The sequence below is a fragment of the Misgurnus anguillicaudatus genome, chromosome 18 (assembly GCF_027580225.2).
Source record: "Misgurnus anguillicaudatus chromosome 18, ASM2758022v2, whole genome shotgun sequence".
NCBI classification, from domain to species: Eukaryota; Metazoa; Chordata; class Actinopteri; order Cypriniformes; family Cobitidae; genus Misgurnus; species Misgurnus anguillicaudatus.
Window position 1 is genome coordinate 29,841,625 of NC_073354.2, and position 28,000 is coordinate 29,869,624.

Genomic DNA, 28,000 nt, shown 5'->3' on the forward strand with positions numbered 1-28,000 from the left:
TCACAGATGCACATTTTATTGTCTAAAATACATTACAAAAGCAGTTGCAGTACAACACATGTGGTCAATTTTTCAAGTTTCAATCAGGAATTGAGTAGCAAGATTTGTCAAATATTTGCATCAGGATGGTAAAGCTATTAAAGGTTCCCCCAATAATAATTTTCTGTAATGTCAGAAGATTCAATACACTGTGTATTTTAAATATACCTGCATTTTTGAAATGCACAATTGCATTGAAAATGGGAGCGATATATGTGGTAATAAAAATAAATCTAAAAAGGTTTTACTGAATCTGAAAGGAAATTGCGAGCGGGCACGTCTAAGACCGACCCAAAATTCTAAAGCGTTGCACAAACACAGTACAATAACTCCATAACTGAGATGAAAGTGGAAAGAGGTAACCACACCCAACTGTGGTTTATATTACCATTAAATCAAATACTTATGTAACTTTATTCATTCTGAAAATCACTATTCAAAATTATTTAGCACTACAGAGAGTACACAACAAACTATTATGCATTTAGAGTGTTGCCAGGCACAATATTTCCTTTAAAATGATGAATTGTCTGAACCACGACGGCCTTCTCACCGACCCAGCACAGTGGCCAGCAGTGCCATCCTTATATACATCCCATTCTCCACCTGCCGAAAGTATGCAGCTCTGGGATCCGTGTCAACCTCCACACTACAATCCAAATATGTTTATGAGATATTGCAAACATTAAAGCTCACGTTCAGCAATAAACTTGAAAATATCTTGGTTTTTGAGCATATGGTCACTAACAATTTAACAAACCTGATCTCATTGACTCTTGGGAGAGGATGCATGACCACCATCTTCCTTTTAGCTCCAGTCATGATGTGTGGTGTTAGGATGAACTGGCCAAAACACTGTCAGGACAAGAACGCAAATAATTTATAAACTTGATAAAAATTGAACAAAAAGCTCGCACAATGAACTTAACACAAGATATCTGACCGCTTTGTACTCTTCTTCAGAGGCGAAACGCTCCTTCTGTATTCTAGTCATGTATAGTACATCGGTTTCCGGTAGCGCCTCTTCAATGCTGTTAAACTCCTCCTGTGGACACAGAGGGAGAAGTTTAAACACTTAATTTAAGGGAAATAAAAGCATGTAATCATGTCAGCTCCTTAATTTGACAACGCACCTGTTTAATGCCTTTGGAGGCCACAAATTCGATGATCTCATCGGGCATGCTGAGGTTCTTTGGAGCCACGTAGCGCAAAGTGATCCTGTACTGAGTGAGAAGTCTAGCCAGAGAATGCACAGTGCGCCCATGTTTCAGGTCACCAACCATGGTAATCTGAGATGTACGCAATAAAAAAAATCCAGTTCTTAGAACAATTCATTGGCACGTTTGAGCTTATATTATTTCAATGAGATAATAGTCAGAGATAAAGATATTTTGACCAACTCACAGTCATGCCATTGACCGTGCCAAGCTCCTGTCGGATTGTGAAGACATCCAAAAGAGCCTGAGTAGGATGTTCTCCAACCCCATCACCAGCGTTGATCACTGGACGCCGACAATGTCTTGCTGCACTCTATAAACCACAAGCATTAATAATTTGGTACTCTTTGTTATGGATCGTGAGATGTTACAGGCCATAACAACATAATAACGTAAATTCAGTTACTGTCAAACTTGCACATACACACAGTATGCTTCGCGCCGTGCCATATTACCACCTTGAGTGTGCATTATTTACAAATAATTAAACAGCCTGTCGTCAATTATTTCTTATGTAACGCATAGTAAGATCACTTTGAAGGACAAGTTTGGTATTTTACACTTAAAGCCCTGTTTTCAGATTGTTTATGATGAAATAGAACGGTTTTGACTGAAATTTGGACATATGCGGCTGGCCCGAGAATCTGCGGGTGTTTTTTCCATCACCTCCCACCTCTAGAATGGGTCCACAGGTGCACAGGAACAATCCCTCCCAAAATGCACCAAACCCTCGCCCACAAAGACATGAAACCCACCGAGTGGTCAGGGCGGGTGTTCACTGATATGCTCACACAAAAATCGCTGCAAAAGACCCATTCCAACAGGTTTTATCGTAGTTTTGTCCAACTCCATTGACTTGTATTAGATGTGCTGTGAGGTACGGTATTACGCCACGCCGGGACTTTTTGTAATCTTGCAATTGGCAAAGGCGGATTATCGCCCCCAACTGGGCTGGAGTCTCTATTATTCAAGCTCTAAGCGTAAGAATGTACGGGTGTGAGGCGTTTGGAAAAATAGATCCACCAGTTTACAACGAATGCTAAAACAACTGTTGAAAAGCATCTTTTGCAGCGATTTTTGTGTGAGCATATCAGTGAACACCCCTGACCACTCGGTGAGTTTCACGTCTTTGTAAACGAAAGTTTAATGCATTTTAGGAAGGGTTGTTCCTGTGCACCTATACACCCATTGTAGATGGTGGGAGGTGATGGAACAAACACCCGAAAATCGGGGCAGCCGCATATGTCGAAATTTCAGTCAAAACCGTTCTATTTCATCATAAACAATCTGAAAACAGGGCTTTAAGTGTAAAATACCGAACTTGTCCTTTAAAAAAAAAAAAAAAAAAAAAAAAAAAAAAAACTTCCAATCTCTGATGAAGCCAATACGGAAGTGAGTTAACTGCAATTCACCGACTGGCTACTTGAGGCTGGCTCCAAAAGGGAGTCAATTCCCATAGACCTCCATGATAAAATGCCCAACTTTACAGAAGAAAATAATGTTTACAGACTGGAACAAAAAGTGTTTGGGTCTATATAGCTAATTTTGCCCTTAATGACAACTGTGAGGGGGGGGTGAATTTTTTTGTAACTCATCCGTTTAAATGATATTAAGCCTTAAAGTTCTGCATAATTAAGGGCGTGGCCACTTGAGTGACGGGTGAACTGCCACTACTGTAACTACAATCCAGCTAGGCAGGTGTGGTTGCAGCAACCAGCCACATCAGCTTCACCCATGGCACCGCCTACTTTAAGCTTCAAAAATGCTCTTCACAAACCTATGGGTGACGTCACAGACACTACGGTCCATATGAAGAGTTTGGTTCCAAAACGCAATAAACGCCATTTTTGAAAAAAATTAGTTACTGCCAAAATCAGTATTATATCAGGTCAGTAATTAAAAAGTAAATTCTTAATTTTACGCAAAATCCAATATCCACCGTGTTATTCTGTCATCTTTTCTCCCTTTTTTTCCCAAAACGCAATAAATGCCACTCCTCCTTTTCTACAGAATGCAATAAATCCGCTCCGCAAATTACAGCGCACCATTCCACGCAATGTAAACAAACAATGGCGGCGCATTGAGTACACAGAATCTTAGTTTTCCTCATCTACTTTGTACTTCGTGATCAACAAACAGACAAAAACAAAATATTACTTTAATGGCATTGATAAACCTGTGATGGTTTTCTGTGACGGGAAAGAAACGTAAGCCATCAAAATCGAATAATAAGAGGCACTCGGGAGACGGGTGCTTGTTCTCCCAACAGCATCAAGTTTCTCTCATGTTAACACATTGACCCCAGCGTATCTTATAAGAAACGTTCCATTATTTTACTGAAAGTCAACGAAAATCGAGCAGGACCATAAATTTTACAGCTGATTGAGGTGAAAAATGCTAAGCGACGACGTCAAGTATAACCGCAGCAATGACAGTGTTCTTAATATGACAAAGTAAGTGTTTTGATTTATGCCATTAATGTTTATTTTTTTAATCAGTGTGTACAATTGTTCTACTAAATGAATATAAAATGGCAAAGATGAATGGACATTTATACATTGATTGAATAGATTTATAGCATTTTGAAAAAAAAACTGTCATGGATTTATTGCATTTTGTGGAAAAAATTATTAGTTTTTATAATAAATCTTTGAAAATCAAGTTAAGGAGTTGAATTTTTTATAACTAAAGATGCTATGTGAAAGTTTGTAACAGAAAATAGCAGTTTTCATCTTGTCACTTTCTTGGTATAGAAAACACGTTTTTACCGAAATTTGTCAAAATGGATATTGCGTTTTGGAACCAATTCCTCATATTTTTTACACTCTATGGGGTAAACGTATCCAAATGTAATGTCTAGCAATTGATGTAATGTCATTCACCTCTACAGCTCCAGGTAAGGGATGGCGCAGAACTATGACATCAGCATAGCAGCTCATGCTGTTGACAGAATCTGCCAGAGATTCGCCCTTCTGCGTGGAGGACGTGGACTCGCTGAAATGCACCACCGTGCCACCCAGACGTTGCATGGCCGCGCTGAATGAGCTGCTGGTGCGAGTGCTCACCTCATAGAACATGGAGGCCATGACTTTACCCTGGGAGAAAATGAGAACAAGACGACAAACATGTAGGTCTCTAACTTTTGATTAGATTTTTTCCTTTAGTACAATTATTGATCAAAATAAGCTCCAACTTGTGCTACCAAGAAAATATTTAAGTAAGTTCTAAAGTAACTTAAAGATTGACTTTTTATTAAAAACAAAACATAAATTACGATTTAAATGGTTATGGTAGTCATAAGATATTAAATCATATTTGATTCTTTTTTATAATACAACATCTTAACACCATCAAATCACCTTCAAAATATCCAATGATTTTTCTTTCTGCACAAGGAGACGCAAAGTGTGTGCCACATTAAACAGATGAGACATCTGAAAATCCAAGAGAGACAAAATATTATATGCAAGATACAGAAAGTGATCCTTTTAGACTTGCTTTTAAACACAGAAGCTGCATTACTAGGCAGGTAATGGCTTGCGTTACCTGATCCTTACTAAACTGTCGCACAGACACTATGTGCTGGCCCACCAGTGGGTGGAGCAGTGGAGAGGTCTGCAGGTAGGGTACAATCTGCTGCAACCCAGCCCTAGGTGACACTATCTTGGACAAAGGTGGAGGGTGCATGGATGCATCCAGTGGTGGTGCCAATTCTGATAACAGAAGATGGGAATTAATCAGCATTTTATATCAAGATGTTGCACAAGAGCTCATTGGGATCAACCTCAATTAAAGGGCCTGGCATGCATACAGGACACAGAATATAGAGAAACAAACTAGCATGTTTTTGAGTTACACCTAAAGGTTAACGTATTCCCATAAAAGAGGAATTCAGGATTGAATCCAATTACATACAGATTAGCAGACAGATAATGGCAAAGCTCTGATTAACATCACTGGGTCATTCTACGGAAATGTCCATTTTTCTGTCCCTAGCCTTTATAGAAATATAACACTTGAAAAACACTTTAGGGTTAAAATTTTTTATATTTTAAAATGAAACAATATGTTATTTGAACAATTGCACCTTCTTGAGCCATCAATGTAGCAATATTTAATTTAAATTAATTAATTAGAATTCCAAGCACCACAGAAGTGCTCGTCCCCACAGTCATGTACAGAGGGAAAATGCTTTATTTTGAGATCAAAAACAGTGTTTTCTTCCATTTAGAATACAATAATGTGTCCATAACTATCAAATATATAATGTAAGTAGACTACATTTAAAAACAAAATGCTAAATAAATATAAAATATATAATAAAAGTAGTGGTCCCCTGGAGTTGCGTCACTGGTGTTACAGCTTAACAAAATAGCTCTTATTTTTAAATAAAAAAATCACATTGATGACATCACTTGACTTCCTTCTTTCACTTTCCTTAAGATCTATGTTGAAGCCTTTCACATGTGACATGATCATTTTAAATGCATTGAATTCTGCTACACTTAAGAATTAAGCTTTAAAGCTGAAAAAATTATAAATATATCATAAACACCTTTAATATTGCTAAAATAGTAAGGTAACACCACTGACAAAAAAAGTGTATGCAGTCTTTAATTACATGCACACAAAAAAGAAAAAAAATCATTAAGCTGTCATTTATGTATACTCAGACCACATTATTAGATTAGTCTTTGACTATATACGTTTAAATGTTAGAAAAAGAAATCAATTTTAAGACATCTTGGCACATCAAAAGTGGACGTTTCTGTATAATGACCCCACTACAAACGTCTAACCTGTATCATAAGGTGGACTTAATGAAATGTCCTCTTTATCTGCTTAGATCAGATTAGAAAGTTTGAAAAAATTATTAGTAATGAAAGACTTGGTTTTTAATTTTATAAATTTATAATAGAAGTTTACAATTTTTTACATTTTATATTATGAGATTAAAGAAATATTGCTATAGTTTTTATAAAAAAATATATTTGAGAACTGGTTGCATATATATATTATATAATTTTGAGTACTTCACTATGTCCTTTTTGTAGAAAGTACATGCTTCACCTTTTAAAGGTTTACTTTCATCAGAGAAAAACTGAATCAAGGATGGAATTAATTTATTTAAAATGCCTAAAATATATTTTGATCAATTTTATCACATATATACATGATAAAATTGATCAAAATATATTTTAGGCATTTTAAATAAATTAATTCCATCCTTGATTCAGTTTTTCTCTGATGAAAGTAAGGGGTGAAGCATGTACTTTCTTCAAAAAGGACATGGCGAAGTACACAAAATTATATCAACTTTCGTGATTTCTGCAGTGGTTTGCATGCAATTTTTTTCATCCGATAAAATAAATGTTCAACAGAAGAATAGTTTTAAATATATGTAAAACAAAGACTTCAATCAGAATTGAAAATCATAAAAATATGAATTTCTGATTTTCTGAAACTGTAAACATTGCATAGACATTACCCATCTTCTTTAGAGGTTTTAGGATGGATCTTTTCAAACCTGCATACAAAACACCCCCCACTTGAGCTATAGTAATATGCAAACTTAAACAATGATGACAGCAAACAAAATGGAAGCACTTCAGGATCAAAAAGCTTATCAAATACAGTGAATCACTGAAACACAAATGGGCTACACATCAGACCCACGGTACCTGGAGGCAAACCGGGATCAGATGCACGGTGGATCCGGGGTGGAAGAATGAACCGTCCATCTCCGACTGACCGGCGCGGGCTCAATGCATGGTTACGAATGGGCTCGGAAGGGAGTACAACACGTGTTGGTCTGTCAGGACTCAGGGCATCACTTGCACGCTGTAATAGTCAACCAGGACATAGAGAGGATTAGTTATAATAAACAACCCTGTTGATATAAGTTTGAGTTATCTGTTAGCGCATCACCTTGGGTCCTTCCTTTAACAGCCCCTTTGGACCTGCAGGGGCCGTGGGCCATGACTTCACATCCTGACCATAACCTGGGGCTACCAACACCTTAGGCGAAACGACGAAACAATGAAGGTTAAAAACAGAAGTGGTTGTGCTTGGAAGGTCACAGAGGATGCCGATTTAATTTTCTATCCCCAATAGATAGATAACTTGAAAGAAAGATAAACAAAGCATACCTGTCCATCAATATAAGCCAACTCTCCTCTAAGCACCACCCTCATGACTTTTCCTTTAACTTTCATGCCCTCAAACGGAGTCCACTTTGACTTTGTGAACTGCATGTGCTTGGGAATCGTCCACTCTTGCTCCAAATCCACCTAGGAAGAAAAAATATTGCACTGAAATTCTCAAACGCAGGATGGAAAACCCATCGACTCTTTACATTTTGCAATACCTCTACGTAGGTGTCCTCCTGAGGAGGAAGGGAGAATATTCTCCTGGGGTTTTCGTATAGCCTCTTGATGATGTCATCAATGGTAAGGCGCCCCTCACTGACGGCTGTGAGAAGCAGAGGCAACATCGTCTCCAGACCCGGGTAACCTGGAGGTGGTTTCTCAGAGTTTTTCTCTTCTACTGAATGAGGGGCTGCATGTCAATAGAAGGGAAGAAATCTTTCCAGATTTGCTCAAAAGTGTAAAATGAAATCTAGAAAATAATTAGTTGGCTTGACAAATCCTTGTATTCTAGGGTGGCCATTCATGCCAGTTCCGGCAGACACGTCCCGAACATGTTTTCAGGTTCGTTCTCCGGAAGTCGCGTTGGTCGACCGCATACGTCATCGAGGTTCTCACATTTCAGTTAAAATACGTTAGAAAATTAACATTTATTTCTTTTTAGACATACAATCATTGTAGTTTCATCTTACCTTGAAATGTAACGGTTGCTTTTCTGAAATTAAACCCGAAATATTAAACCTTGATGACGTATGCGGTCGAACCCGAAAACATGTTTTAGGACGTGTCCGTCAGAACTGGCACCAATGGCCACCCTATTGTATTCTGCTTGTCATTTTAGGCCAAATGTAGTTGGGATGCTTGTGGTACACAGTGATTGGTTAACGACAAATCTGAACCCATTATTACCATGATCTGTGGCAAAACAGTCAATGATTTCAAGATTTTCCCACAAGGCCTCCATATCCTCTCGTGTACCCAGCATGGGCCGTACTTGCGCCCGACCGTCCCCAATGCTAGACACATTATCTTCACACAGGAAGAGATGATGAGGAGCTACTTCGCACGTCACCTTGATCCCCTTTTGTTTAGCGATTCGGATGATCAAAATCTAAAGAACAAAGCACGATAAATTTCAATTTGAACTATAATGCCAAATAAATCCCAATTGTTGGATCATCTTTGCATGCTTACCTCTTCTTTCTTGGCAACATGGCAGATGTGAACGGGTCTCTGATAAAGCTGTGCTACCATCAGTATAGCCGCCACGGTTTGTTTCTCAGCATGGGCTACAATGGGCAAGTGCTTCGGCCACTTCTCAAAGTGCTGCGTGAAATTACAAGCTCGATCAATTTGCCATTTGTCATAAAAACGCACAACATACTTCAAGTGACTTCTTGAAAATAAAGAGAAAACGCTCCTTACCTCCATCCACAGAGAAACATTGTCCATTTTCAAAGTGGAGAACGTGTCATTCAAGTACATCTTAAGACCAGCTGTGGAACTTGCAATGGATTGAAGAAGTGTAGCATTGTCTGATGAAGCCCCCACGAAAAGCGCATAATCGCAGCGACATCCAGCCTTGGCAAGCTACAACGTTCATAAGGAGGGGAAACAATTGGTCTAATAAAACCTCATTGCTCTTTTTAATAACCGAACAGATTACTACTCGTGTTGACTTTACCTTCTGCGCCATAGCAAACGAGCTTGGGTCAATGATGGCCGGGTTGGTGTTTGGCATGGCACACACCATAGTGATTCCTCCAGCCAGGGCGGCAGATGTCCCCGAGGAGAAATCCTCTTTATAGGTGGCACCGGGCTCACGCAGGTGCACGTGGACGTCAATCAAACCTTTAAATAGAAAATAACACAAATTTATGCCTAATTTAGTGTATAGCTTTACAAAGAGACAGAACGCTTTAGTTACAGATGAGAAGAAGGTTGTAATCCAATTAAATGCCTCACCAGGCAAACAGATGAGCTTATGTGAGGTCATACTGTCCACATTCGTCTTTACACGAGGAGCGCGACCAATCTGCTTCAGCGCCTGCAACCCAACAAACATTAAAATCTTACAATCAGTTGGGATATTAGATTTTAATTATTAAATCATATTCCTTAGATGTATAATAAAACGCAGCATTAGTGGGAAATAGATTTTACACCTTTACGATTTAAAACATTAACTCTTTCCCCGCCATTGACGAGTTATCTCGTCAATTAAGAAAAAAAACATTTGCATGAAAAAACAATGTTCCCGATTTTTATTGTTATCTGCAATACTGGGATTATCTACTACAATAATTAAACCATTTATAAAAATGTAGAATTTTTTTATTAATTTTACATTGCATGTATGTTTTGATAATCTTTCTGAATCTGATCTCTAATGCTGCGTTTACACCAGCCACGGTAGAAGCGTCAAGCGCGAGTGATTTCAATGTTAAGTCAATATGAAGATGCGTTGACGCGCATCTGGAGCTCCTGGGCGTGGATGAGCCGTTTGGTAAACGCAATTCCACCTCGTTCGCGCGAATGTTACGAATTGAGCATCTGGCGCGGTACGGTGCCTTTCGCGTTTGATGCGAATTTGCAGCTGACGCCCAAGTTGAAAAATTTGAACTTAGAGCGCCTTTAACATGGTGCGAAAATCCGCCAAAGCGAATCTGTGTGACGCTACTTTTTGTTGATGTTTGAACTGTTTTCAAAGAAACGGAGCGTAGCTAACTCCTCCCCCTCCCTTCCGTGCTTTCATGAACGCGCCTAACCCCCACCCCCAAATCCCTCTAGTCGTTTATCGGCTGGAACACTTTGTTATCGTTTCTGGTGGTAGGTTTGGCCACTTTGTTTTTATTGCAGTTTGTGGAGCCTATGCTGTCTACAGAGATCACGTTTTTTACCGTTTGATCAGCGGACAGGCAGCTAACAGATAGTGAGGAGATGTTTGCGGTATGTAACAAAAAAATTTTATGGTCTAAAACACGTGAATTCGCTTAGAGCACCTTTAACCTGCTACTGATTCAACATGAAGGAACGCTTGATATTGTTTGTAAGCAGTCACCCGGAGCTATACGACACACGTTCTTATTTCTATAGAGACAGGAATAAAAAGGACCTCGCTTGGAAGAGTGTCAGTGAGGACATCGGGCAACCTGGTAAGTTGTAAATACACTTTTGAGTCACGTGACATTTATCGACCAGCGCCGTTTATTTTCCCCCTATAGTAAGGTTACCAAATACAAACCGGTAACTCTCTCGATAAATGCACAATCAACATCAGCCATCTTGCAAACAGACAACCGCATAGCACTTGCCCTTCCCACAAGAAGCGGATTTTGCCTCTGACGCATGTCAAATGCTTGTTTTTTGCTAGAAGCGCAAATGCATTCAAACTGTTCAAGCAGTAAACTAGGCACGGTAGACGCGATTTTGACGCCTTAAATGCGGTTGGTGTAAACGCAGCATAACAAAATTTATTTCACAAAAATGCAATTATTTCAGCTTTTTGCTTAAATTTGTTTTTACCCCTATTTAAGAGTTTATAAGCAGAGAAAAAATGTAGATAGGATGAAATGTTTGTTTGAAAGCAGAGGGTCTGTTCTTTCATTTGATAGATTTGCATGTTTATATATTTTTAGAAGAAAAATTTCCAGAAAGGCCTTTTGTGAAACTTGTGAAAAAAAGGGCACCTTTATTAAAAAAGGCTGGCGGGGAATGAGTTAAAATGAAAGGCCATCACGAAAAACTGTTTAAGCATTGCCTAATCATACAGTTTAGGCACAATATAGCAAAAGGCAAGTACGCGACACTCACCTTAACGAAAAGCTTAGTGCACTTGATGTCAGTGATGAGAGGTACAGAGTAGTCGATGGCCATTCGACGTGTGCGGTAACCTTTGGTCACAAAGGAAGACAAACGCCTTCCACCTGAGTTCCTCAAGGACAGATTGATGACCAAGTCGAAATGGTTCTCCTCCAGATAATGCATGATGTTCCTCTGCTTGTCTTTGTTCGGACAGTCATTCTCCTCTTCGAAAGGCCACTCCACGGCCATCACCTGCTCGGACAGACATTAAGGACAGCCTTTATTTATGAAGCATGAACATGATGCCCCACTATGTTTTAAAATGGGGCCAATGAGTTATGCTACTCTATGCAATTTCCCTGTACCTTAATTCCATGTTCAGTGTAGAAGTCAGCGGTGCCCAAACTGGCGTACAAGTTATAACCAAGAGTCTCCAGAGTCTTGATTGTGGGCAGTAGTTCACTCTTGGCCTTAAAACAAGCCAGAGAGTCATTTTAATACATCCCTTTACTTTATAGATGACGACATGCAACAATGAACCACAAGAAATGTAAACATTGGACGGTTTATACCTTAAAACTACCAATGGAAAGAAGAATATTCTCTTTGGGAATTTTAAAGCCAGTGCTGATTATTGCTTTTAGATAGGCCTCATATCTGTTCTCTCCAAAGCACGCCACTTCTCCAGTGCTGACCATCTCAACACCCAAAACCACATCTGCTCCAGCCAGCCGTGAGAAGGAAAACTGTGGAACCTGAAGGCACAAATGATTGAAGATTTTGATTGAGACAGTGAACAGTTACAGATATAGATTAAAAATAAGAAAAAAAGAAGTTACAGACCTTAACTCCCACAACTCCGTTTCCATTCATCAACCCAACATCCTCAACTTCCTCTCCCATTATGACTCTTGTTGCAAGGGCAACAAGATCAACACCAAGCGTTTTAGACACGAAGGGGAAGGAGCGCGAGACTCGAACATTGCATTCGATCACCTTCAGCTGGTCATCCTGATGACAAAGCAACACAATGCATTTTTGTGCGCAAATACTCGAAAACGTATTGTAAATGTATTTTTGACCAAATTGATAAACGCACCTTGGCAATCAGCTGCAAGTTAAAGGGTCCGGTAACCTGAAGCTCCTGGCCGATGGCGTGAACGATCATCTTAATGCGTTCCATGGTTTTCTGGTTGATGTCCTGAGGAGGGGTCACAAGCGTGGCATCTCCAGAATGCACGCCTGCGTTCTCCACATGCTCCGATACCGCGATGGCGATGACCGCTCCATCACAAGCCACAGCGTCCACATCTATTTCCTGTGGGGATCACATTGCAACTTTGTAAACATTGTTCATAAAGTATTATTCATGCATTTAGCACACTAGATATACCTGTGGATGTTTTCATCGCTAAAAGGGAGTTTGGGAACTTACAGCAAAGCACAGATGACAACAGGTTAACTCGAGACAGCGCAACCTAGCATGAAGGTAAAGCTAATCTTTTACATTAAAGCGGTGACGCTGGTAGTGACGATTCTCTCAGACCAATCCCTGATCTACAGTGTTTTCACGTCACGTTTTTGTATCACCATTTACTACCATTATAAAGATTGGAACAGCCAGGACATTTTCTAAAACAACTCCAATTTTGTTAATCTGATAAATAATCATATAGATTGAGGATAGCTTGAGGGCAAGTAAATAATTTGGTAAACTTTATTTTTAACTATCCCTTTTACTGTGCGAAGCGTGCAATCGCATCGCGTTGCTCGCTCTAGATTACTGAATATTTTCAACTTGGGCGAAGATGCGTTTGAGGCAAATAGCACGTTTTCATGTCAAAGGCGCTGCCCATATCGTTTTTTAAAACGTGGTCGATTCAGAATCGATTCTCAAAGAGCAGAATTTATTTTTTCCCCATATTTTTTTTCTGCATTAATATTAATCAAATGACTAGTCTTCTTCACTAGATGTCCCCCCTCTTTTTTGCCTTGCGCGATGTTACCAAGAAAGAGAGGTGAGCCTGTCATTCTTTCATTTAGTCCTTAAAATGGCGGTTTTGGGTGCTTCATTGACGTTGATGACTTCACATAAAAAGTAAGAGGTATGGAGGCATTTTAGATTTTGCTAGCAATACGACGATGATAGTGTTGTGGCTTTTAATTTCTTTTTATTAATTACCCACTTGTAAACTTATGTTCAGTGTTCTTTTTTATTAATATAGTATTTGTATTAAATCTATATTCATTGAGTTGAATTGAGAATTGAATATAAAAACCGACCAGAGCCGGAATCGAAAATTGAATCGAGAATCGAAATCGATTTGATAGCTTGTGAATTGAAATTGAATCGATCGGAAACATCTGAATCGACACCCAGCTCTAGTGTAAACCCACAGTCAAACCCACATCAAAATGACTAGTTCAAATGATAAATTTCTGATTTTATTGATGAATGCATTTGTGCCATAAGTCAATAGGCAGCAACCAGAAATAAACCAATCCTAAAATCCAGGAGAAAACGACAGATAAACCTGTTCAAACCAGAATTGTTCCTCTTGTACCAAATTCAGTTACACCGCCTTTCTTTCATTTATGGCACAAAAACCAACTCCTACTTCTCCCATATATTCACTTTACAATGGTTAATTGGAACTGCCTAAGGAAAAAAGGTTCTTTCACCAAACGCTAGCCTTAACTTGCCTTGGCCTCCTGAATAAATTTGGAGATGACGACAGGATGTTCCTTAGACAAAGCCACAGCGCTGCCCAAGTACTTCTCCAGTTCACTGTCAGAAAAAGCCACGTTCATAGCAGCTCCGCTGAGAACATACGATGGTCTCACCAAGCAGGGATATCCCACCGTCGCACAGAAACCCATGGCAGACTACAACAGAGAAAAGCTACATTCATCATGTGATCCCAAAATGGCAATGAGGGCAACCTATCCTTACGCAGAATTTTTAAAGGCTACCGATATCACAGGAGTTTACCTCAGTATCAGACAGCTCTTTCCATCTGGGCTGACTGATTCCTATTGTGTCCAGCATCCTGGAGAACTTAAAGCGGTTCTCCGCAGAATCAATGAAGTCGGGTGAAGTGCCCAAGATCCTACACTGCTGTCGATGCAGAGCCATGGCGATGTTGTTGGGCAGCTGTCCACCCATGGACAGGATCACACCCTCTGGGTTCTCCATCTCATAGATGTCCATCACAACCTGCCGTTAAAAAGTCATGCGTTTAACCCATCCCGCACACACACACACACACACACCTGGAGCAGTGGGCAGGTATCACTTGCTCAAAGGCACCTCAGTAACTCGCAACCTGCCTTATAATATACAGACAGCATTATCAATCCTTACTTTAATTCCTTAAAGGAACACTTCACTTTTTTTGAAAATATGCTAATTTTCCAGCTCCCCTAGAGTTAAACATTTGATTCTTACCGTTTTGGAATCCATTCAGCTGATTTCCGGGTCTGGCGGTACCACTTTTAACATAGCTTAGCATAATCCATTGAATCTAATTAGACCATTAGCATCACGCTCAAAAATAACCAAATAGTTTCGATATTTTTCCTATTTAAAACTTGACTCTTCTGTAGTTACGCTCAGACGGAAAATTTAAAGTAGAGATTTTCTAGGCCAATTTGGCTAGGAACTATACTCTCATTCTGGCGTAATAATCAAGGACTTTGCTACCGTAACATGGCTGCAGGAGGCGCAATGATATTACGCAGTGCCCGGAAATAGTCCCTTGCTATTGAAAGATACTAACGGGACTATTTTCAGCTGCTGCGTATTTTATTAATTTTATTTTTCAGCACGATGCTAATGGTCTAATCAGATTCAATGGATTATGCTAAGCTATGCTAAAAGTGCTAGCGCCAGACCTGGAGATCAGCTGAATGGATTCCAAAACGGTAAAAATCAAATGTTTAACTCTAGGGGAGCAGGAAAATTAGCATTTTTTTAAGTGGAGTGTCCCTTTAAATTCGACAACTTACCTCAAAAGAGATCTCATCGAAGTACAGTCTATCGCACATATCATAATCTGTGCTCACTGTTTCTGGATTATAATTCACCATAATCGTCTTGTATCCCATCTAAGGAAAGAGTTTACAAGGCCAAATTAAGCAATATACTTCAAATCATATTTTACTCGTTGTTTTAAGGAGATTGCTCACCTTCCTCAGCTCCATAATACATCCGACAGCGCACCAATCAAACTCCACACTGCTTCCGATACGGTACACCCCGGAGCCGATTACCATAACATGGGGCTCTTCGAAGACCACGTCGCTTTCCGAGCCATGATAGGTCAAGTACAGATAATTGGTTTGGGCAGGCCACTCGGCAGCCACCGTGTCAATCTGTTTGACCACAGGAAGGATCTTCCAGCCCTGCCTCATCTTCCTCACAGCCAGCTCAGTGCTTTGGACAGATCAGACGGCAAGGTAGCAATTTACTCGTGTATTTAGGACAATAAATCAGTTTCTGTTATAAATCAGGAGGTACCCATGGTGGAAGGTCTACCACATACTTCAAGTACAGGAAACAATTTGTCTTGATACCTTTGGACAGCTTGGGCAATCTGTTTGTCCGAAAAGCCCAGCTGCTTGGCTTTCCTCATCACTTCCGGTGGCATAGCGCTCTCGTCCTGGTTATACGTCTGGAGACGCTTCTCGTGGTCCGTGATGTTTTTCATCTTGTGGAGAAACCAGTGGTCTATTTTGGTGAGCTCATAGAGACGCTCAATGGTATAGCCAGCATGCAGGGCAGCAGCCAGAACAAAGATGCGCTTGTCTGTGGGTGTCTGTAGCTCCTGAGAATCGAGACGAAATTTCATTTTTTGATACATTTAAAGATCTGCATTAGCAAGATGACAGATTATGTCAAAGTTCAGTACAAACCTCTTCAGATACTGGTTTGATGGTGTGGTCAAAGCCTACGCAGTTCTCGTCGACCATTCTCAAAGCCTTCTGGAAGGCTTCTTCGAAGCTGCGACCAATAGCCATTACTTCTCCTGGAATGAAAGTGAAGTGAATGAGATTAAATCTAATGAAATGAATACATGATCAAAGCCTCTATATTCGACACGGGAAGCTCACCAACGCTCTTCATTGAACTGCCGATTTTGGTGCTGACCCTGAGGAACTTGCTCAGATCCCAGCGGGGAACCTTCACCACACAGTAATCCAAACTGGGCTCAAAGTTGGCTGTTGTGGAATTAGTCACAGAATTCCTGGAAAAGAGTCCAATTTAAGCAACTCCGAAAGAGGAGAGAGGTACACATATTCAACTACATATTTTTATGGATGAAAACTCACCTGAGGACAGGCAAAGGTATTCCCAATCCGAGTTTAGCTGCCACATAGGCCAGCGGGTAACCTGTGGCTTTACTGGCCAACGCGGAGCTTCGTGAGAGACGAGCGTTGACTTCAATGATGTAGTACTGCTCAGATACAAGTATGGGATTACTACCACTTCTGGAGTATCAAATATTTTTCAATATTTTTTGATAAACGTACTGCTCAGATTCTGGATTTAAGGCGTACTGAATGTTGCACTCTCCCACAATGCCCAAGTGGCGAATAACTTTGATGGCCGTGTTTCTCAGCATATTGTATTCGTAGTCGTTCAGTGTCTGACTTGGGGCGACCACTATAGACTCCCCGGTGTGGATTCCTAGTGGATCTATATTCTCCATGTTACAAACCTAAATACATAAAGCATGAAATCGGCTTAAAAAAAAAACTGCGTACGTATATACCAGGGTTCCCACACCTTAGTTAACTTCAAGGACCTTTCAAGGACTTTCCAGGTCCAATACCCTTAAATTTAAGGACTAAATACACATTTCAAGTGAGAGCAAGGTGTTACATTTTAAAATACATTGTTACAGTTCCCTTTCGAGGGAACTCGCGCCGCATCACTGCGGTGACACTTTGGGGACACCTCCAGGGGTAAGTGCAATGTGTATATCAAATTCGACCAATGGTAAGGCTTAATGACAAAGACAGGGTGATGCGGGAGCCAGGAAGTATATTGCTATCTGAAATATTGCCAAAGATGGCGTTACAGGGACGCAGGAAGTATGGCAAGGGAGACGCAGCGTCTCGTTCCCTTCTCAGGGAACAACAGTTACATACGTAACCCGAGATGTTTCCATTTGTCAAACACAACTATGCAAAAAAGCATTTTGGTAAGAATCAACATTTGCATACAGAAGATATAAGCATTTAAAGCGAACAGTTTAGCATGCGTGCTTAAGTCTAGATATTATCCTACACTACACAGGGAATAATATGGATTTTTTTCCAGAAAACTTCCTGTATCTATGCATGTATATTTTCAAAAACTTCCCAAGGCCTTGAATTTTTCCCCCCAGGATTCACAAACTTTCAAGGATATTAAGGACCCGTGGGAACCCTGTATATATGCTTGTTTGAATCCTAAGGAAAACTTTGCACTTTGGATAACCTAAAAGGCACGTTACAAACCGTCACACAGTTGTCGTAGGCATCCCGCACCACTTCATACTCGATTTCCTTCCAACCTTTAAGCGATTTATCCACAAGGACTTGTGACGTGTGAGCAAAGGCCTGGGTGACCAGCGTTGTCATCTCCTCTCTATTATTGGCAAAGCCTGAACCAAGTCCGCCTAATGCAAACGCAGAACGGACCAGGACAGGATAGCCAATTCGTTCCGCTGCAGCCAGTGCCTAGAAACACCAGATCACACAAATCAGACTAGTGGTTCCCTATATTTGGTAGACTGATACACAGTGCCAGTTTTTTTTATATAATTTTGATGGTTGTATTTGGAAAAGGACTAACCTGCTCTACAGACATGGCCGCCTCACTGGGAGCAACATGCTCGCCGATTTCCTCCATCTTTTCTACAAAGATCTTCCGATCTTCAGTCATCTCTATGGAGGCTACTGAGGTTCCAAGCACACGCACTTTGTACTTCTCCAGCACTCCCAGTTTGGTGAGCTCCACGCCACAGTTTAGGGCCGTCTGCCCTCCGAATGTGAGCAAAACACCATCTGGACGCTCATTCTTTATCACCTGTTTAGAAGACAGAAAAGTATAAACATCTGGCTTCATTTCAAACATAGATATGGTTGCGACGAACTAAAACACAACCAACCAAATATTTACAAGTGAACGCCAATGTTCATAAGAATATTCAAGGTCACTCATGCTTTCTTTTACCTGGATGACATACTCTGGTGTTAATGGGAGGAAGTAGACTTTGTCCGCCAGACCCTTTGAGGTTTGCACCGTGGCAATGTTTGGGTTAATGAGAACGGTCTGGATGTTCTCTTCCTTTAGAGCTTTTATAGCCTGAAATGAATACAACACATGAAAAATTCACAGTCTTTATTTGAAGATACTCAATGAAGTTAGCCTCAATGAATTCTCGCTCACCTGAGATCCAGAATAGTCAAACTCTCCCGCCTGTCCAATAGAAAGCCCTCCTGAACCTAGAATTAAAACTTTCCGAGGACGTACAAACTCCTCTGGTTTAGGAGATCCAGGGAACGCCAGATGCTCGGTCAGTCTTTCCTTAACTGTTAATATAATATAAAGATATTCATGGTCAATTATTTAAGTAAACAGCAAGAATATATTAAATGGTTTCGACACACAAAACAAAATTTTTTGATGTTGGACAGACACATCTCTAACAAGCTTGAGCCATTAAAGAATCTCACCTGATTTCCCAACTTTGCCGCCTTTAACATCTTTAACCGTATCCAGAAAGACATCAAAGAGGCTGACTAGGTCTGCAGGCCCAGCCATGTGTTCAGGGTGGAACTGGACACTGAAAATGTGCAGGACATAGACGTAAACATAAGGATCTACTAGGGCTGTAACGATTAATCATGCAAATGCGCGTTTTCTCAATTAATTAATTTATTTAATTCAGGGTTCCCACACCTTAGTTAACTTTCAAGGACTTTCCAGGTCCAATAATCTCAAATTCAAGGACTAAATGTGGGGACACATTTCAAGTGAGAGCAAGGTTACATTGTGTTACCTTTTAAGATACATCGTTACAGTTTCCTTTGAGGGAACTCGCGCTGCGTCACTGTGGTGACACCTCCAGAGGTAAGTGCGTCTGAATGTGTATATCAAATTTAACCAATGGTGAGGCTTAACGACAAAAACAGGGTGACGCGCGAGCCAGGAAGTATATCACTATCTGAAACATTGCCAAAGGACAGGGACGCAGGAATTATGGCAAGGGAGACGCAGCGTCTGGTTCCCTTCTCAGGGAACAACAGTTACATACGTAACCCGAGACGTATTCATGTGTCAAACACAATTATGCAAAAAAGCATTTTGGTATGAATCAACATTCGCATATAGAAGATATAAGCATTTAAAGCGAACAGTTTAGCATGTGTGCTTAAAAAGTCTAGAAATGTTTATGATATTATCCTACACTACACAGGGAATAATATGGATTTTTTTCCAGAAAACTTCTTGCATAAAATAGAATCAAGCACTTTCAATGACCTTTTCAAAAACTTCCCAGGGCCTTGAATTCCCCCCCCCCAGAGTCACAAACTTTCAAGGATTTTAAGGAGCTGTTGAAACACTGTACTTTTACTACGTATTTTCGTAGGCAAAATCTGGAAGCGAGTTAGCAATTTAGCACTTCCAGTTTCATCGTCCCAAACTAAAGTCCATGTTTTTTTTATGCGTTTTGGTTAAACGCCTAAAAATCTTGGGTTAACATAAGCCAAATATAATTTTATTTTACAAAACAAAACACCCCTCTCATGACTTTTTAACTCTTTCCTTGCCAGCGTTTTTTTTTTAAGTTGCCAGCCAGCACCAGGATTTTTAATAATTTTCACAAAAGTTTAAGTGTCTTTAAAGCAGTGGTTCCCAAACTTTTTCAGCGTGTGGCCCCCCTTGTGTATGGTGCATTCACTTCGCGGCCCCCCAAAGAAAATTTGTGACAAAAATGTTTTAAAACTCAACATTTTAATAAAAAATATCCATTAACCACTGTTAAGCAAATAAGTAGTGCTTTTGGTTATTTAGTGTAATGTCTAGTTTTAATTACACGGCCATTTTCATGATAAATTAATGTATTTCATAAAATGTCATAAAACTGGGGCCCCCCTGGCACCATCTCGAGGCCCCCAGTTTGAAAACTACTGCTTTAAAGACTTACTAAACCCGCAACTTTTTAAAATGAATGATCTGTAAGACTTGGGCTTTATTAGTGCTGTTCATTGATTTGGGTAACTTTTTTGACATTTGGGTATAACGTGTTTCAATACTACAATATATGGTGTAAAAACGTCTGAGTGCTGCCCTCTTCAGGTTGAATGATGGCTACTGTGGTAGAATTTTCCTGTTGAATGTTGCGGTACCGCGTGATGTAAGCGGTAAGCAGGTTCAAGCTCACCACGCCCTTGTTACGATCTGACCACACCCTTGGTACGAGCTCAGTTCATCCCCTCTATCTCCGTTGGGGTCTGCCCACTTTTCTTGCATTTTTCAAATATTGCCAGTGGGTGGAGTCAGGCTCTGACCAGGGGTTTATTTACTCTTTAAATGTATAAACATACAATACATCAAATAAAAAGGAACAACCTGAAGATTGGTTTGTGGTTATGAACGATGCCTTCGCTGGTTTGGTCATTGGCATTGGTGAAGAGCACATCCCAGTCTTCTGGAAGAGTCTTGGGATCCACGGCAAATCCATGATTTTGAGAGGTGATGTAACAGCGGTTTGTTCCTTTATGAATGCAAGGCTGGTTATGACCGCGATTACCATATCTGAAACACACGGGAGCAAACAATGAAGAATCTGCTCTACTTTGACTTCCAATTATATGAGACAGACATAACATAAATGAGAATCTGGATCAAGTTCCGCTGTCTTTACACTTCTGAAGAAAGCTGCCATCTCATCTGGCCTTGAGCACAAGCAAACAAGGCAACTATCCCAGGACTATAACAAAAACACAGCAGCTTATGCCAGGACCAGAGTAATGCAGTGTCTACGTGAACTCAGCATAAACTAGATTTCACACCATGTTTCTCTTTTTGTGAAAACTGAAAGGCATGGGAAGGCCAATGAACCAACATTTTGTTTCACTACACACTCAAAAATCCACTGTAACCGGTTTATCTCAAATACCTTAGACTGCAAGATATCTGCTCTTACTCAAAACCTTTATCTTTTGTTTTGAACAACAATCCTTGAACAAGATAATCTGGAAATACAAATTTGAACAAGATATTTGAGACCTGACAATGTATACTGAACAAGTGTATTGTTTTCCTCGTACTGAGAACCAACTTACTGTAACTGGATGGTTAACCCAAAACTGAAATTTCTGTCACCATTTACTCACCCTCATGTCGTTTTAAAATTGTTTAAATTTTTTTGTTATGCTCAACACAAAGGTAGATATTTTGAGAAATGTTGGTGATCATTCAAGCAGTTTTTGGAGCACAATGGTAGGGAAAAAAGTATTATGGAATTTTGCTCTAAATATCATCCGTTCAGTTGAGCAGAACAAAGACATATATACAGGTTTGTAACAACATGAGTGAGTAAATGACACATTTTTGGGTGAACTGTCCCTTTAAAGCTGCAATTTGTAACTTTTGCCTCTCTGTCGCCATCTCTGTTGAAAAGATAGGATGGCAGGTTACTTTAAACGTATGTTGTAAACTTTTTAACAGTTAAAGGCGGAGTCCACGATGTTTGAAAAACGCTTTGGAAAAGGAGACGGGCCGACTACCAAAACACACTTATAGCCAATCAGCAGTAAGGAGCGCGTCTACTAACCGACATCCTTGCTGGGTTGCGTATGTGTGGGGCGGGTCTATCAACAGAAGGTCCAGATTTTATTGGGGTAGAGGCGTGTTTGTTTAGGTGATTTCAAATATCAACATTGGCTTTCAAACATCATGGACTCCGCCTTTAAGTTTATGCAAGTTGTCAAGTCAAAATGAATTAGGTTAAGGTAAGGAGGTTTGGATTTCTCAACCTTTCTTGGTGTCTTGCTGAATAACTGATGCTTGTTTATTAGAACCAAAAAAGGTTACAGGTTACAGCTTTAAAGGAATATTCCATTTTCTTAAAAGAAAAATCCATATAATTTACTCACCACCATGTCATCCAAAATGTTGATGTCTTTCTTTGTTCAGTCGAGAAGAAATTATGTTTTTTGAGGAAAACATTGCAGGATTATTCTCATTTTAATGGACTTTAATAGAGCCCAACATTTAATACTTTTTTCAACGGAGTTTCAAAGAACTATAAACAATCCCATAAGAGGCATAAGGGTCTTATCTAGCGAAACAATTGTCATTTTTGACAAAAAATAAATAAAAAATATGCTCTTTTAAACGACAACTTTTCGTCTAAGTCCGGTCCAGCGCGACCTAACGTAAATGTGTAGTGACGTAGGGAGGTCACGCGTTTATAAAAACGCACATTTGCTGACCATTGTAAACAATAAACTGACACAAAGACATTAATTAGTATCAGTTGACACACAACAACGTAGGAACGGTCCTCTTTCAACACACTTGTAAACACTGGGGCGGAGTTTCGCGTTCGTCCTCTGTGACCTCTTGACATCATGACGTATTGCGTTGGGCGCATCACGACCGGATCTAAACGCCAAGTTGTGGTTTAAAAGTGCTTATTTTTTATTTTTCTTGTCAAAAATGACAATTGTTTCGCTAGATAAGACCCTTATGCCTCGTTTGGGATCGTTTATAGTCCTTTGAAACTCCGTTGAAAAAAAATGCTAAGTGTTGTGTTAAGTATTAAAAGTTTGGCTCTATTAAAGTCCATAAAAATGAGAAAAATCCTGCAATGCCCTCCTCAAAAAACACAATGTCCTCTCGACCGAACAAAGAAAGACATCAACACCCTGGATGACATGGTGGTGAGTAAATTATCTGGATTTTTCTTTTAAGAAAATTGAATATTCCTTTAATAAAATATAAAAAAGTCTAAAAACAAGTTTTGAGGAGCATTTGCATTTACCTCTTCTTCAACATCAAACATGTGGATAAAGGCATGCAACAAGAACAGATTGCTTACTTCATTTTGTATGTCTTTGCACCAATGACCAAAGACAGCAGCTGATGACCCAGACAAATTCCAAAGACTGGTTTGGGCTTATCCACACACACAACTTTCCGTATATTCTCGATAGTCTCCTTACAGTACTCAGGATTTCCAGGCCCATTACTGATAAAGAGTCCATCAAAGTCTAGAAAAAGACAGTGTTTTTTATCAGTATATAGTCTGCAATGGTTTTATTGGTAAGAAATGAATAATAAAAAAATGATTGCAACATGTGGGGTACAGAATATGGCTCACCCTTGACATCCAGCGGATGATCCCAAGGAACCAAGGTGACCCGGGCTCCTCTTTGGCAAAGGCAACGAATCTGGTTGTACTTAATGCCACAATTTATGGCAGTAATTCTCACTTTACCCTCTGGATTAAAAACCCTTGGTACCTGTTGAAGCCGAAATAAAACCAAAAAATGTTAACTGTGAGAAAATCAATGCATAAAAGTAAAAACAGAGCTAGACACTTACTTTCATGGAAACTTCTTTAACAAGGTTTCTAGTGTCCGGATTTTCAAACGGAACATCAGATGCTGAAGTTCCTGCCACCACAAGTTTTCCCAGCATGGTTCCCTTTTCTCTGATCTTTTTCGTCAAGCGACGGGTGTCAACACCTATATTCACCAGGGAAATAATTGTAGCGTTTCAGATAAACATAAACGCTCAACAATCAAACATTTCTTGTATAGAATTGACCTGCACAGACTGACCTTCTAGTCCCGGGATGCCCTGCTCTTTAAGCCACTGATCCAGAGACTTGGCTGAGCTCCAGTGACTGGGGTTTTCAGAAACCTCTCCGACAATGAGAGCAGCAGCATGGATTTTGGAAGATTCAAACCACTGGAGGACCACAGAGAGCAAAAGCATTTACCAAAGGTTTCTGACCAGTGTGTGTTAGATGCATTATGTAATGCACACACATATTAAAGAAAAACCACTTGCTGAGTCCAAACTCTCCATCTTCATCAGCAGGAATGCCGTAATTGCCAATTAGTGGGTATGTCAGAGTAAGGATTTGAGACTTGTATGATGGATCTGTTAGAGCTTCAGGATAACCCACCATTCCGGTCTGGAAAACTGAGAATACACAATATATGACATTTTATGATGATCGGGGTCAGCGCGAAGCCGTGAACATGAAATTTATGGGGGAAATATGGGTCAGAGGTCTTTGAAATTAGTTTAAATTGGTACATAAGTTCATAAGTTAATATACCAGTTTTCACTAATGGTTTTATGATTTTACACAATTTTCTGTAACAAAGATGATTATTTATAATATTACTTTTCTATATATTACCTTGGTTTTTATAGTGTACAAATACATTCAGATTGTTCTGCACTGCAAAAAAATGACTTAGTATTTTTGACTTATTTTCAAAATATCTAAAAATTCTTAAATGAAGATGTATTTTCTTGATGAGCAAATTACCCAAAAAAAATCCACCAATGGAATAAGACATTTTTTCTTACATTTACTTAGAACAATTTTTTGCTGAATTTTTCTTGTATTAAGCACAAATTCACTTAAACTTGATATTTTTTGTCTAAAAACTAGACTTATTTTCTTAGGTGATTTGCTCATATCATTTTTAGATATTTCTACTGAAAACAAGACAAAAATACCAAGTAAGAAAGTCATTTTTTGCAGTGTGTACCATAATGCATGTTTGCACTGCAAAAAATGACTCTTATTTTCTATTACTTGCGTAGTATTTCTATCTTGGTTCTTTGTAGTACAAATTATCAAAAATTTCTTACATCAAGGTTTTTTCTTGATGAGCAAAATGACCTAAAAAATAAGTATAGTTCTAAGACAAAAAAAATAAAGAAACAATTTAAGTCAATTAGGGCTTAAAACAAGTAAAACAAAATCTGCCGATGAAAGTTTTTATTGAATTACACTGCAAAAAATTATTTTCAAAAAAAAAATTCTTCGTGTTTTTGTCTTGTTTTAAGTAAAAATATCAAAAAATTCCTAAATTAAGATGCTTTTTCTTGATGAGCAAAACGATCCAAGAAAATAAGTCTAGTTTTTAGACCAGAAATATCAAATTTAAGTGATTTTGTGCATAAAACAAGCAAAACAATCCGCAATGGGGTAAGCAAATTTTTCTTGAATTTAGTGTTTAAGAAAAATGCTCAAGATTTTTTTGCTTACACCATTGGCAGACTTCTTTGCCTGTCTTTATGCACAAAATCACCCAAATTTGATATGTTTGGTCGAGACTTATTTTCTTGGGTCGTTTTGCTTATCAAGAAAAAGCATCTTAATTTAGGAATTTTTATATTTTTACTTAAAACAAGACAAAAATACTATACGTTTTCTTGAAATTTTTTGCAGTGCAAGCATTTAAAAAAAAGTTATCTTATTTTAAGATTTTTTCCTTAGCCCATTGGCAAATATTTTTGCTTGTTTTAAGCAAAAATTCACATAAATTGTATATTTTGTGTCTAAAAACTAGATCTATTTTCTTAGGCAATTTTGCTCATCAAGAAAATACTTCTTAATGTAACATTTTTTGTTATTTGTACCGAAAACAAGACAAAATTACTAAGTAAGAACGTCTTTTTTTTGCAGTGTGTATGTACATTCTGATTGTGATACATGTTGCCATTTTGCACATTTGCAATTCTGACCGTCCTATACCATCTTTACAAAGATTTATTTTACTTACACTATATCGTCAATCTGTTCTTTACCATGACCCATTTATATATGAAATACATTTTTATTTAAATCTAGATGCAAACTATATTGTGAATTGTTGTTTACTTCAAAATGTAAAGAACATTCTGTGAAAATCTACTTTAATATTGACAAAGTAAGGTCATAATTTATCAAATCAATGAGTGACATCACACTGATGCACCTAATCTCATAATCTGATTGGAAGACTTTAGCCTGGATTTTACAGACAGGGTCACATGAGACAACACAAACAGGAGTATGGGAATTATGTAGAGATATATTGGGAATAATAACTTTATAACATACTCCAAATAAAGGGGGTTATAAACAGATTCGTAAGCAAAATTAACATTTATATTAAGTCAATAGATAAAAAAAGTTATGTAAGTGCTAATGTATCTAAGAAAAATTAACCATGTTTTTATAACAAATGTGACAAAAATGTCACATATTATCACAGTTTAACAACAAATATCAGTTAAACTATATGGTTAGCCTACTTTACTGAAACAGTGGTACAAATAAAACCAAAAGAATATGAATACCATAAAAAATATTACAAAAAGGGTGTAAAACTTATTAAAATTATGTTCAAATTTGTTGCAATTAGTCCAGATTGAAATGATAAATCTAAATAAACTTTAACCTATATAAACTGCCAATAGTCGAGAGAGAAAAAAACGTGTTTACAAGTTAACCATCCCCTCTGCCAAGTTGGTGAATAATTTGTTCTGGAAAATTGTGAACAAGATGTCGGTGGGTGGTGTTCTGTGACAGTGGCTGCGTCCGAAAACTCTAAATTGCTGCCTTCTGAGGCAGCTTTTTAAGGCAGGAAGGCATCAAGGCATGTCCGAATTCAATGCTAGGTTTACTTCCTGTCACCTATGCGTGGGCGTACAATAAGAATGTGATTGGTCGAGCCTGGTCGAGTTAGAAAAAAATAAAATGGCGGCCAAGGAAGCGACTGGAGCACAAATTTAGTGTAAATAAAGGTAGATTTTCACTTTTTAGACCTTTTAATTGCATTTCTAGCGAGAAATTAGTATTGTAGTTTTCAAATATGTGATTAGTTATCACAAAGGCGCCCTCTGTTTATATTTCAAACACGCTGCAGTGTGTCCGAAAGTCTTTCGCTGAGCTGCCTTCATGCCTTCGAAGTCATTTCCTCATGAGGCAGCGAAGCAACGACTCACTGCCTCGAGTTTTCGGACGCAGCCAATGCCTACTAGCAAGTGTTCCCTTTTATATATTTAAGCGCGCGCCCACACCTACGTAGCATCCTGTCGCTGCGCATACGTTTTGCGGGAACGAGCAGAGGACCGTAACCTTTTCGCAAGAAGAAGAGGATGATGCAGAACAAAAGACAAAATCAAAGGACCGGACTTATACCGATGCACTTTTCAATACATTCGCTTTGAAAACAGTGAAGTGATTTAACTTACCAACTTCACCGGACACAGAGGAAACGGCGCCAAACAGCCTGCCATCAAACGCCGTCCCATCCTCCAAAACTAAAGATGCCATTTTAACAAACACGTTTGCTCGTTAGCACTACTAAAGCTAAAACGTTACCACGGAACTCGATCTCTATAGCATAAACTATAAAAAAAAACAACGAACTGGATGAGCCGTGGAGCGATCGCGCGTACTTGCCGGTGTGTGTCCACGTGAGGACCACGTTGCTCTTCCAGATGATCAAAAGGATCCGAAGATCGTTGATTAAAGTAAAATAAATGCGATATGAGCGCCGGTCAGAGACCACAGTGACCCGATGAAGAAGGCGTTTATCGATCAATAGCGATGTTTATGATTGGTTAAAGGCCGCGCGACGTGTGGTTATAGGAGAAAGGTCCACGCTCTGCTCCAGCCACAGCAGCGTGGAGCCGAGGTGCTAAAATGCACTTGCTTTTATACGAGCTAACAAAGGCACGTCATATAAAGGAGGAGACAATGTGAAATGTGGATT

General features: G+C 39.1%; 1 protein-coding gene across 2 annotated transcripts; it reads right to left on the reverse strand.

Moving 5' to 3' along the window:
* On the reverse strand, positions 1 to 27,923 carry cad (carbamoyl-phosphate synthetase 2, aspartate transcarbamylase, and dihydroorotase). 2 transcript variants are annotated; one of them, XM_073856273.1, is made up of 44 exons: positions 27,477 to 27,923; positions 24,274 to 24,419; positions 24,053 to 24,176; positions 23,814 to 23,956; positions 23,590 to 23,731; positions 23,308 to 23,479; positions 20,832 to 21,017; positions 18,932 to 19,041; positions 18,645 to 18,787; positions 18,429 to 18,560; positions 18,048 to 18,281; positions 17,711 to 17,932; positions 16,735 to 16,926; positions 16,538 to 16,659; positions 16,319 to 16,452; positions 16,121 to 16,233; positions 15,782 to 16,032; positions 15,395 to 15,641; positions 15,215 to 15,313; positions 14,199 to 14,423; positions 13,910 to 14,092; positions 12,306 to 12,524; positions 12,050 to 12,217; positions 11,779 to 11,961; positions 11,572 to 11,676; positions 11,216 to 11,458; positions 9,368 to 9,449; positions 9,087 to 9,253; positions 8,828 to 8,992; positions 8,597 to 8,728; positions 8,312 to 8,513; positions 7,624 to 7,814; positions 7,406 to 7,546; positions 7,185 to 7,274; positions 6,938 to 7,097; positions 6,745 to 6,783; positions 4,803 to 4,969; positions 4,616 to 4,690; positions 4,139 to 4,351; positions 1,444 to 1,569; positions 1,173 to 1,328; positions 983 to 1,084; positions 800 to 894; positions 1 to 688 (listed from the first exon to the last, which is right to left on the reverse strand). In XM_073856273.1, the coding sequence occupies exons 1-44, from the start codon at positions 27,556 to 27,558 to the stop codon at positions 589 to 591; spliced, it is 6,723 nt and encodes a 2,240-aa protein (XP_073712374.1). In that variant the 5' UTR covers positions 27,559 to 27,923; the 3' UTR covers positions 1 to 588. The 2 variants fall into 2 exon arrangements, with proteins under 2 accessions (XP_073712374.1, XP_073712375.1); XM_073856274.1 differs by lacking the exon at positions 6,745 to 6,783.
* Positions 27,924 to 28,000: the final 77 nt, after the last annotated feature.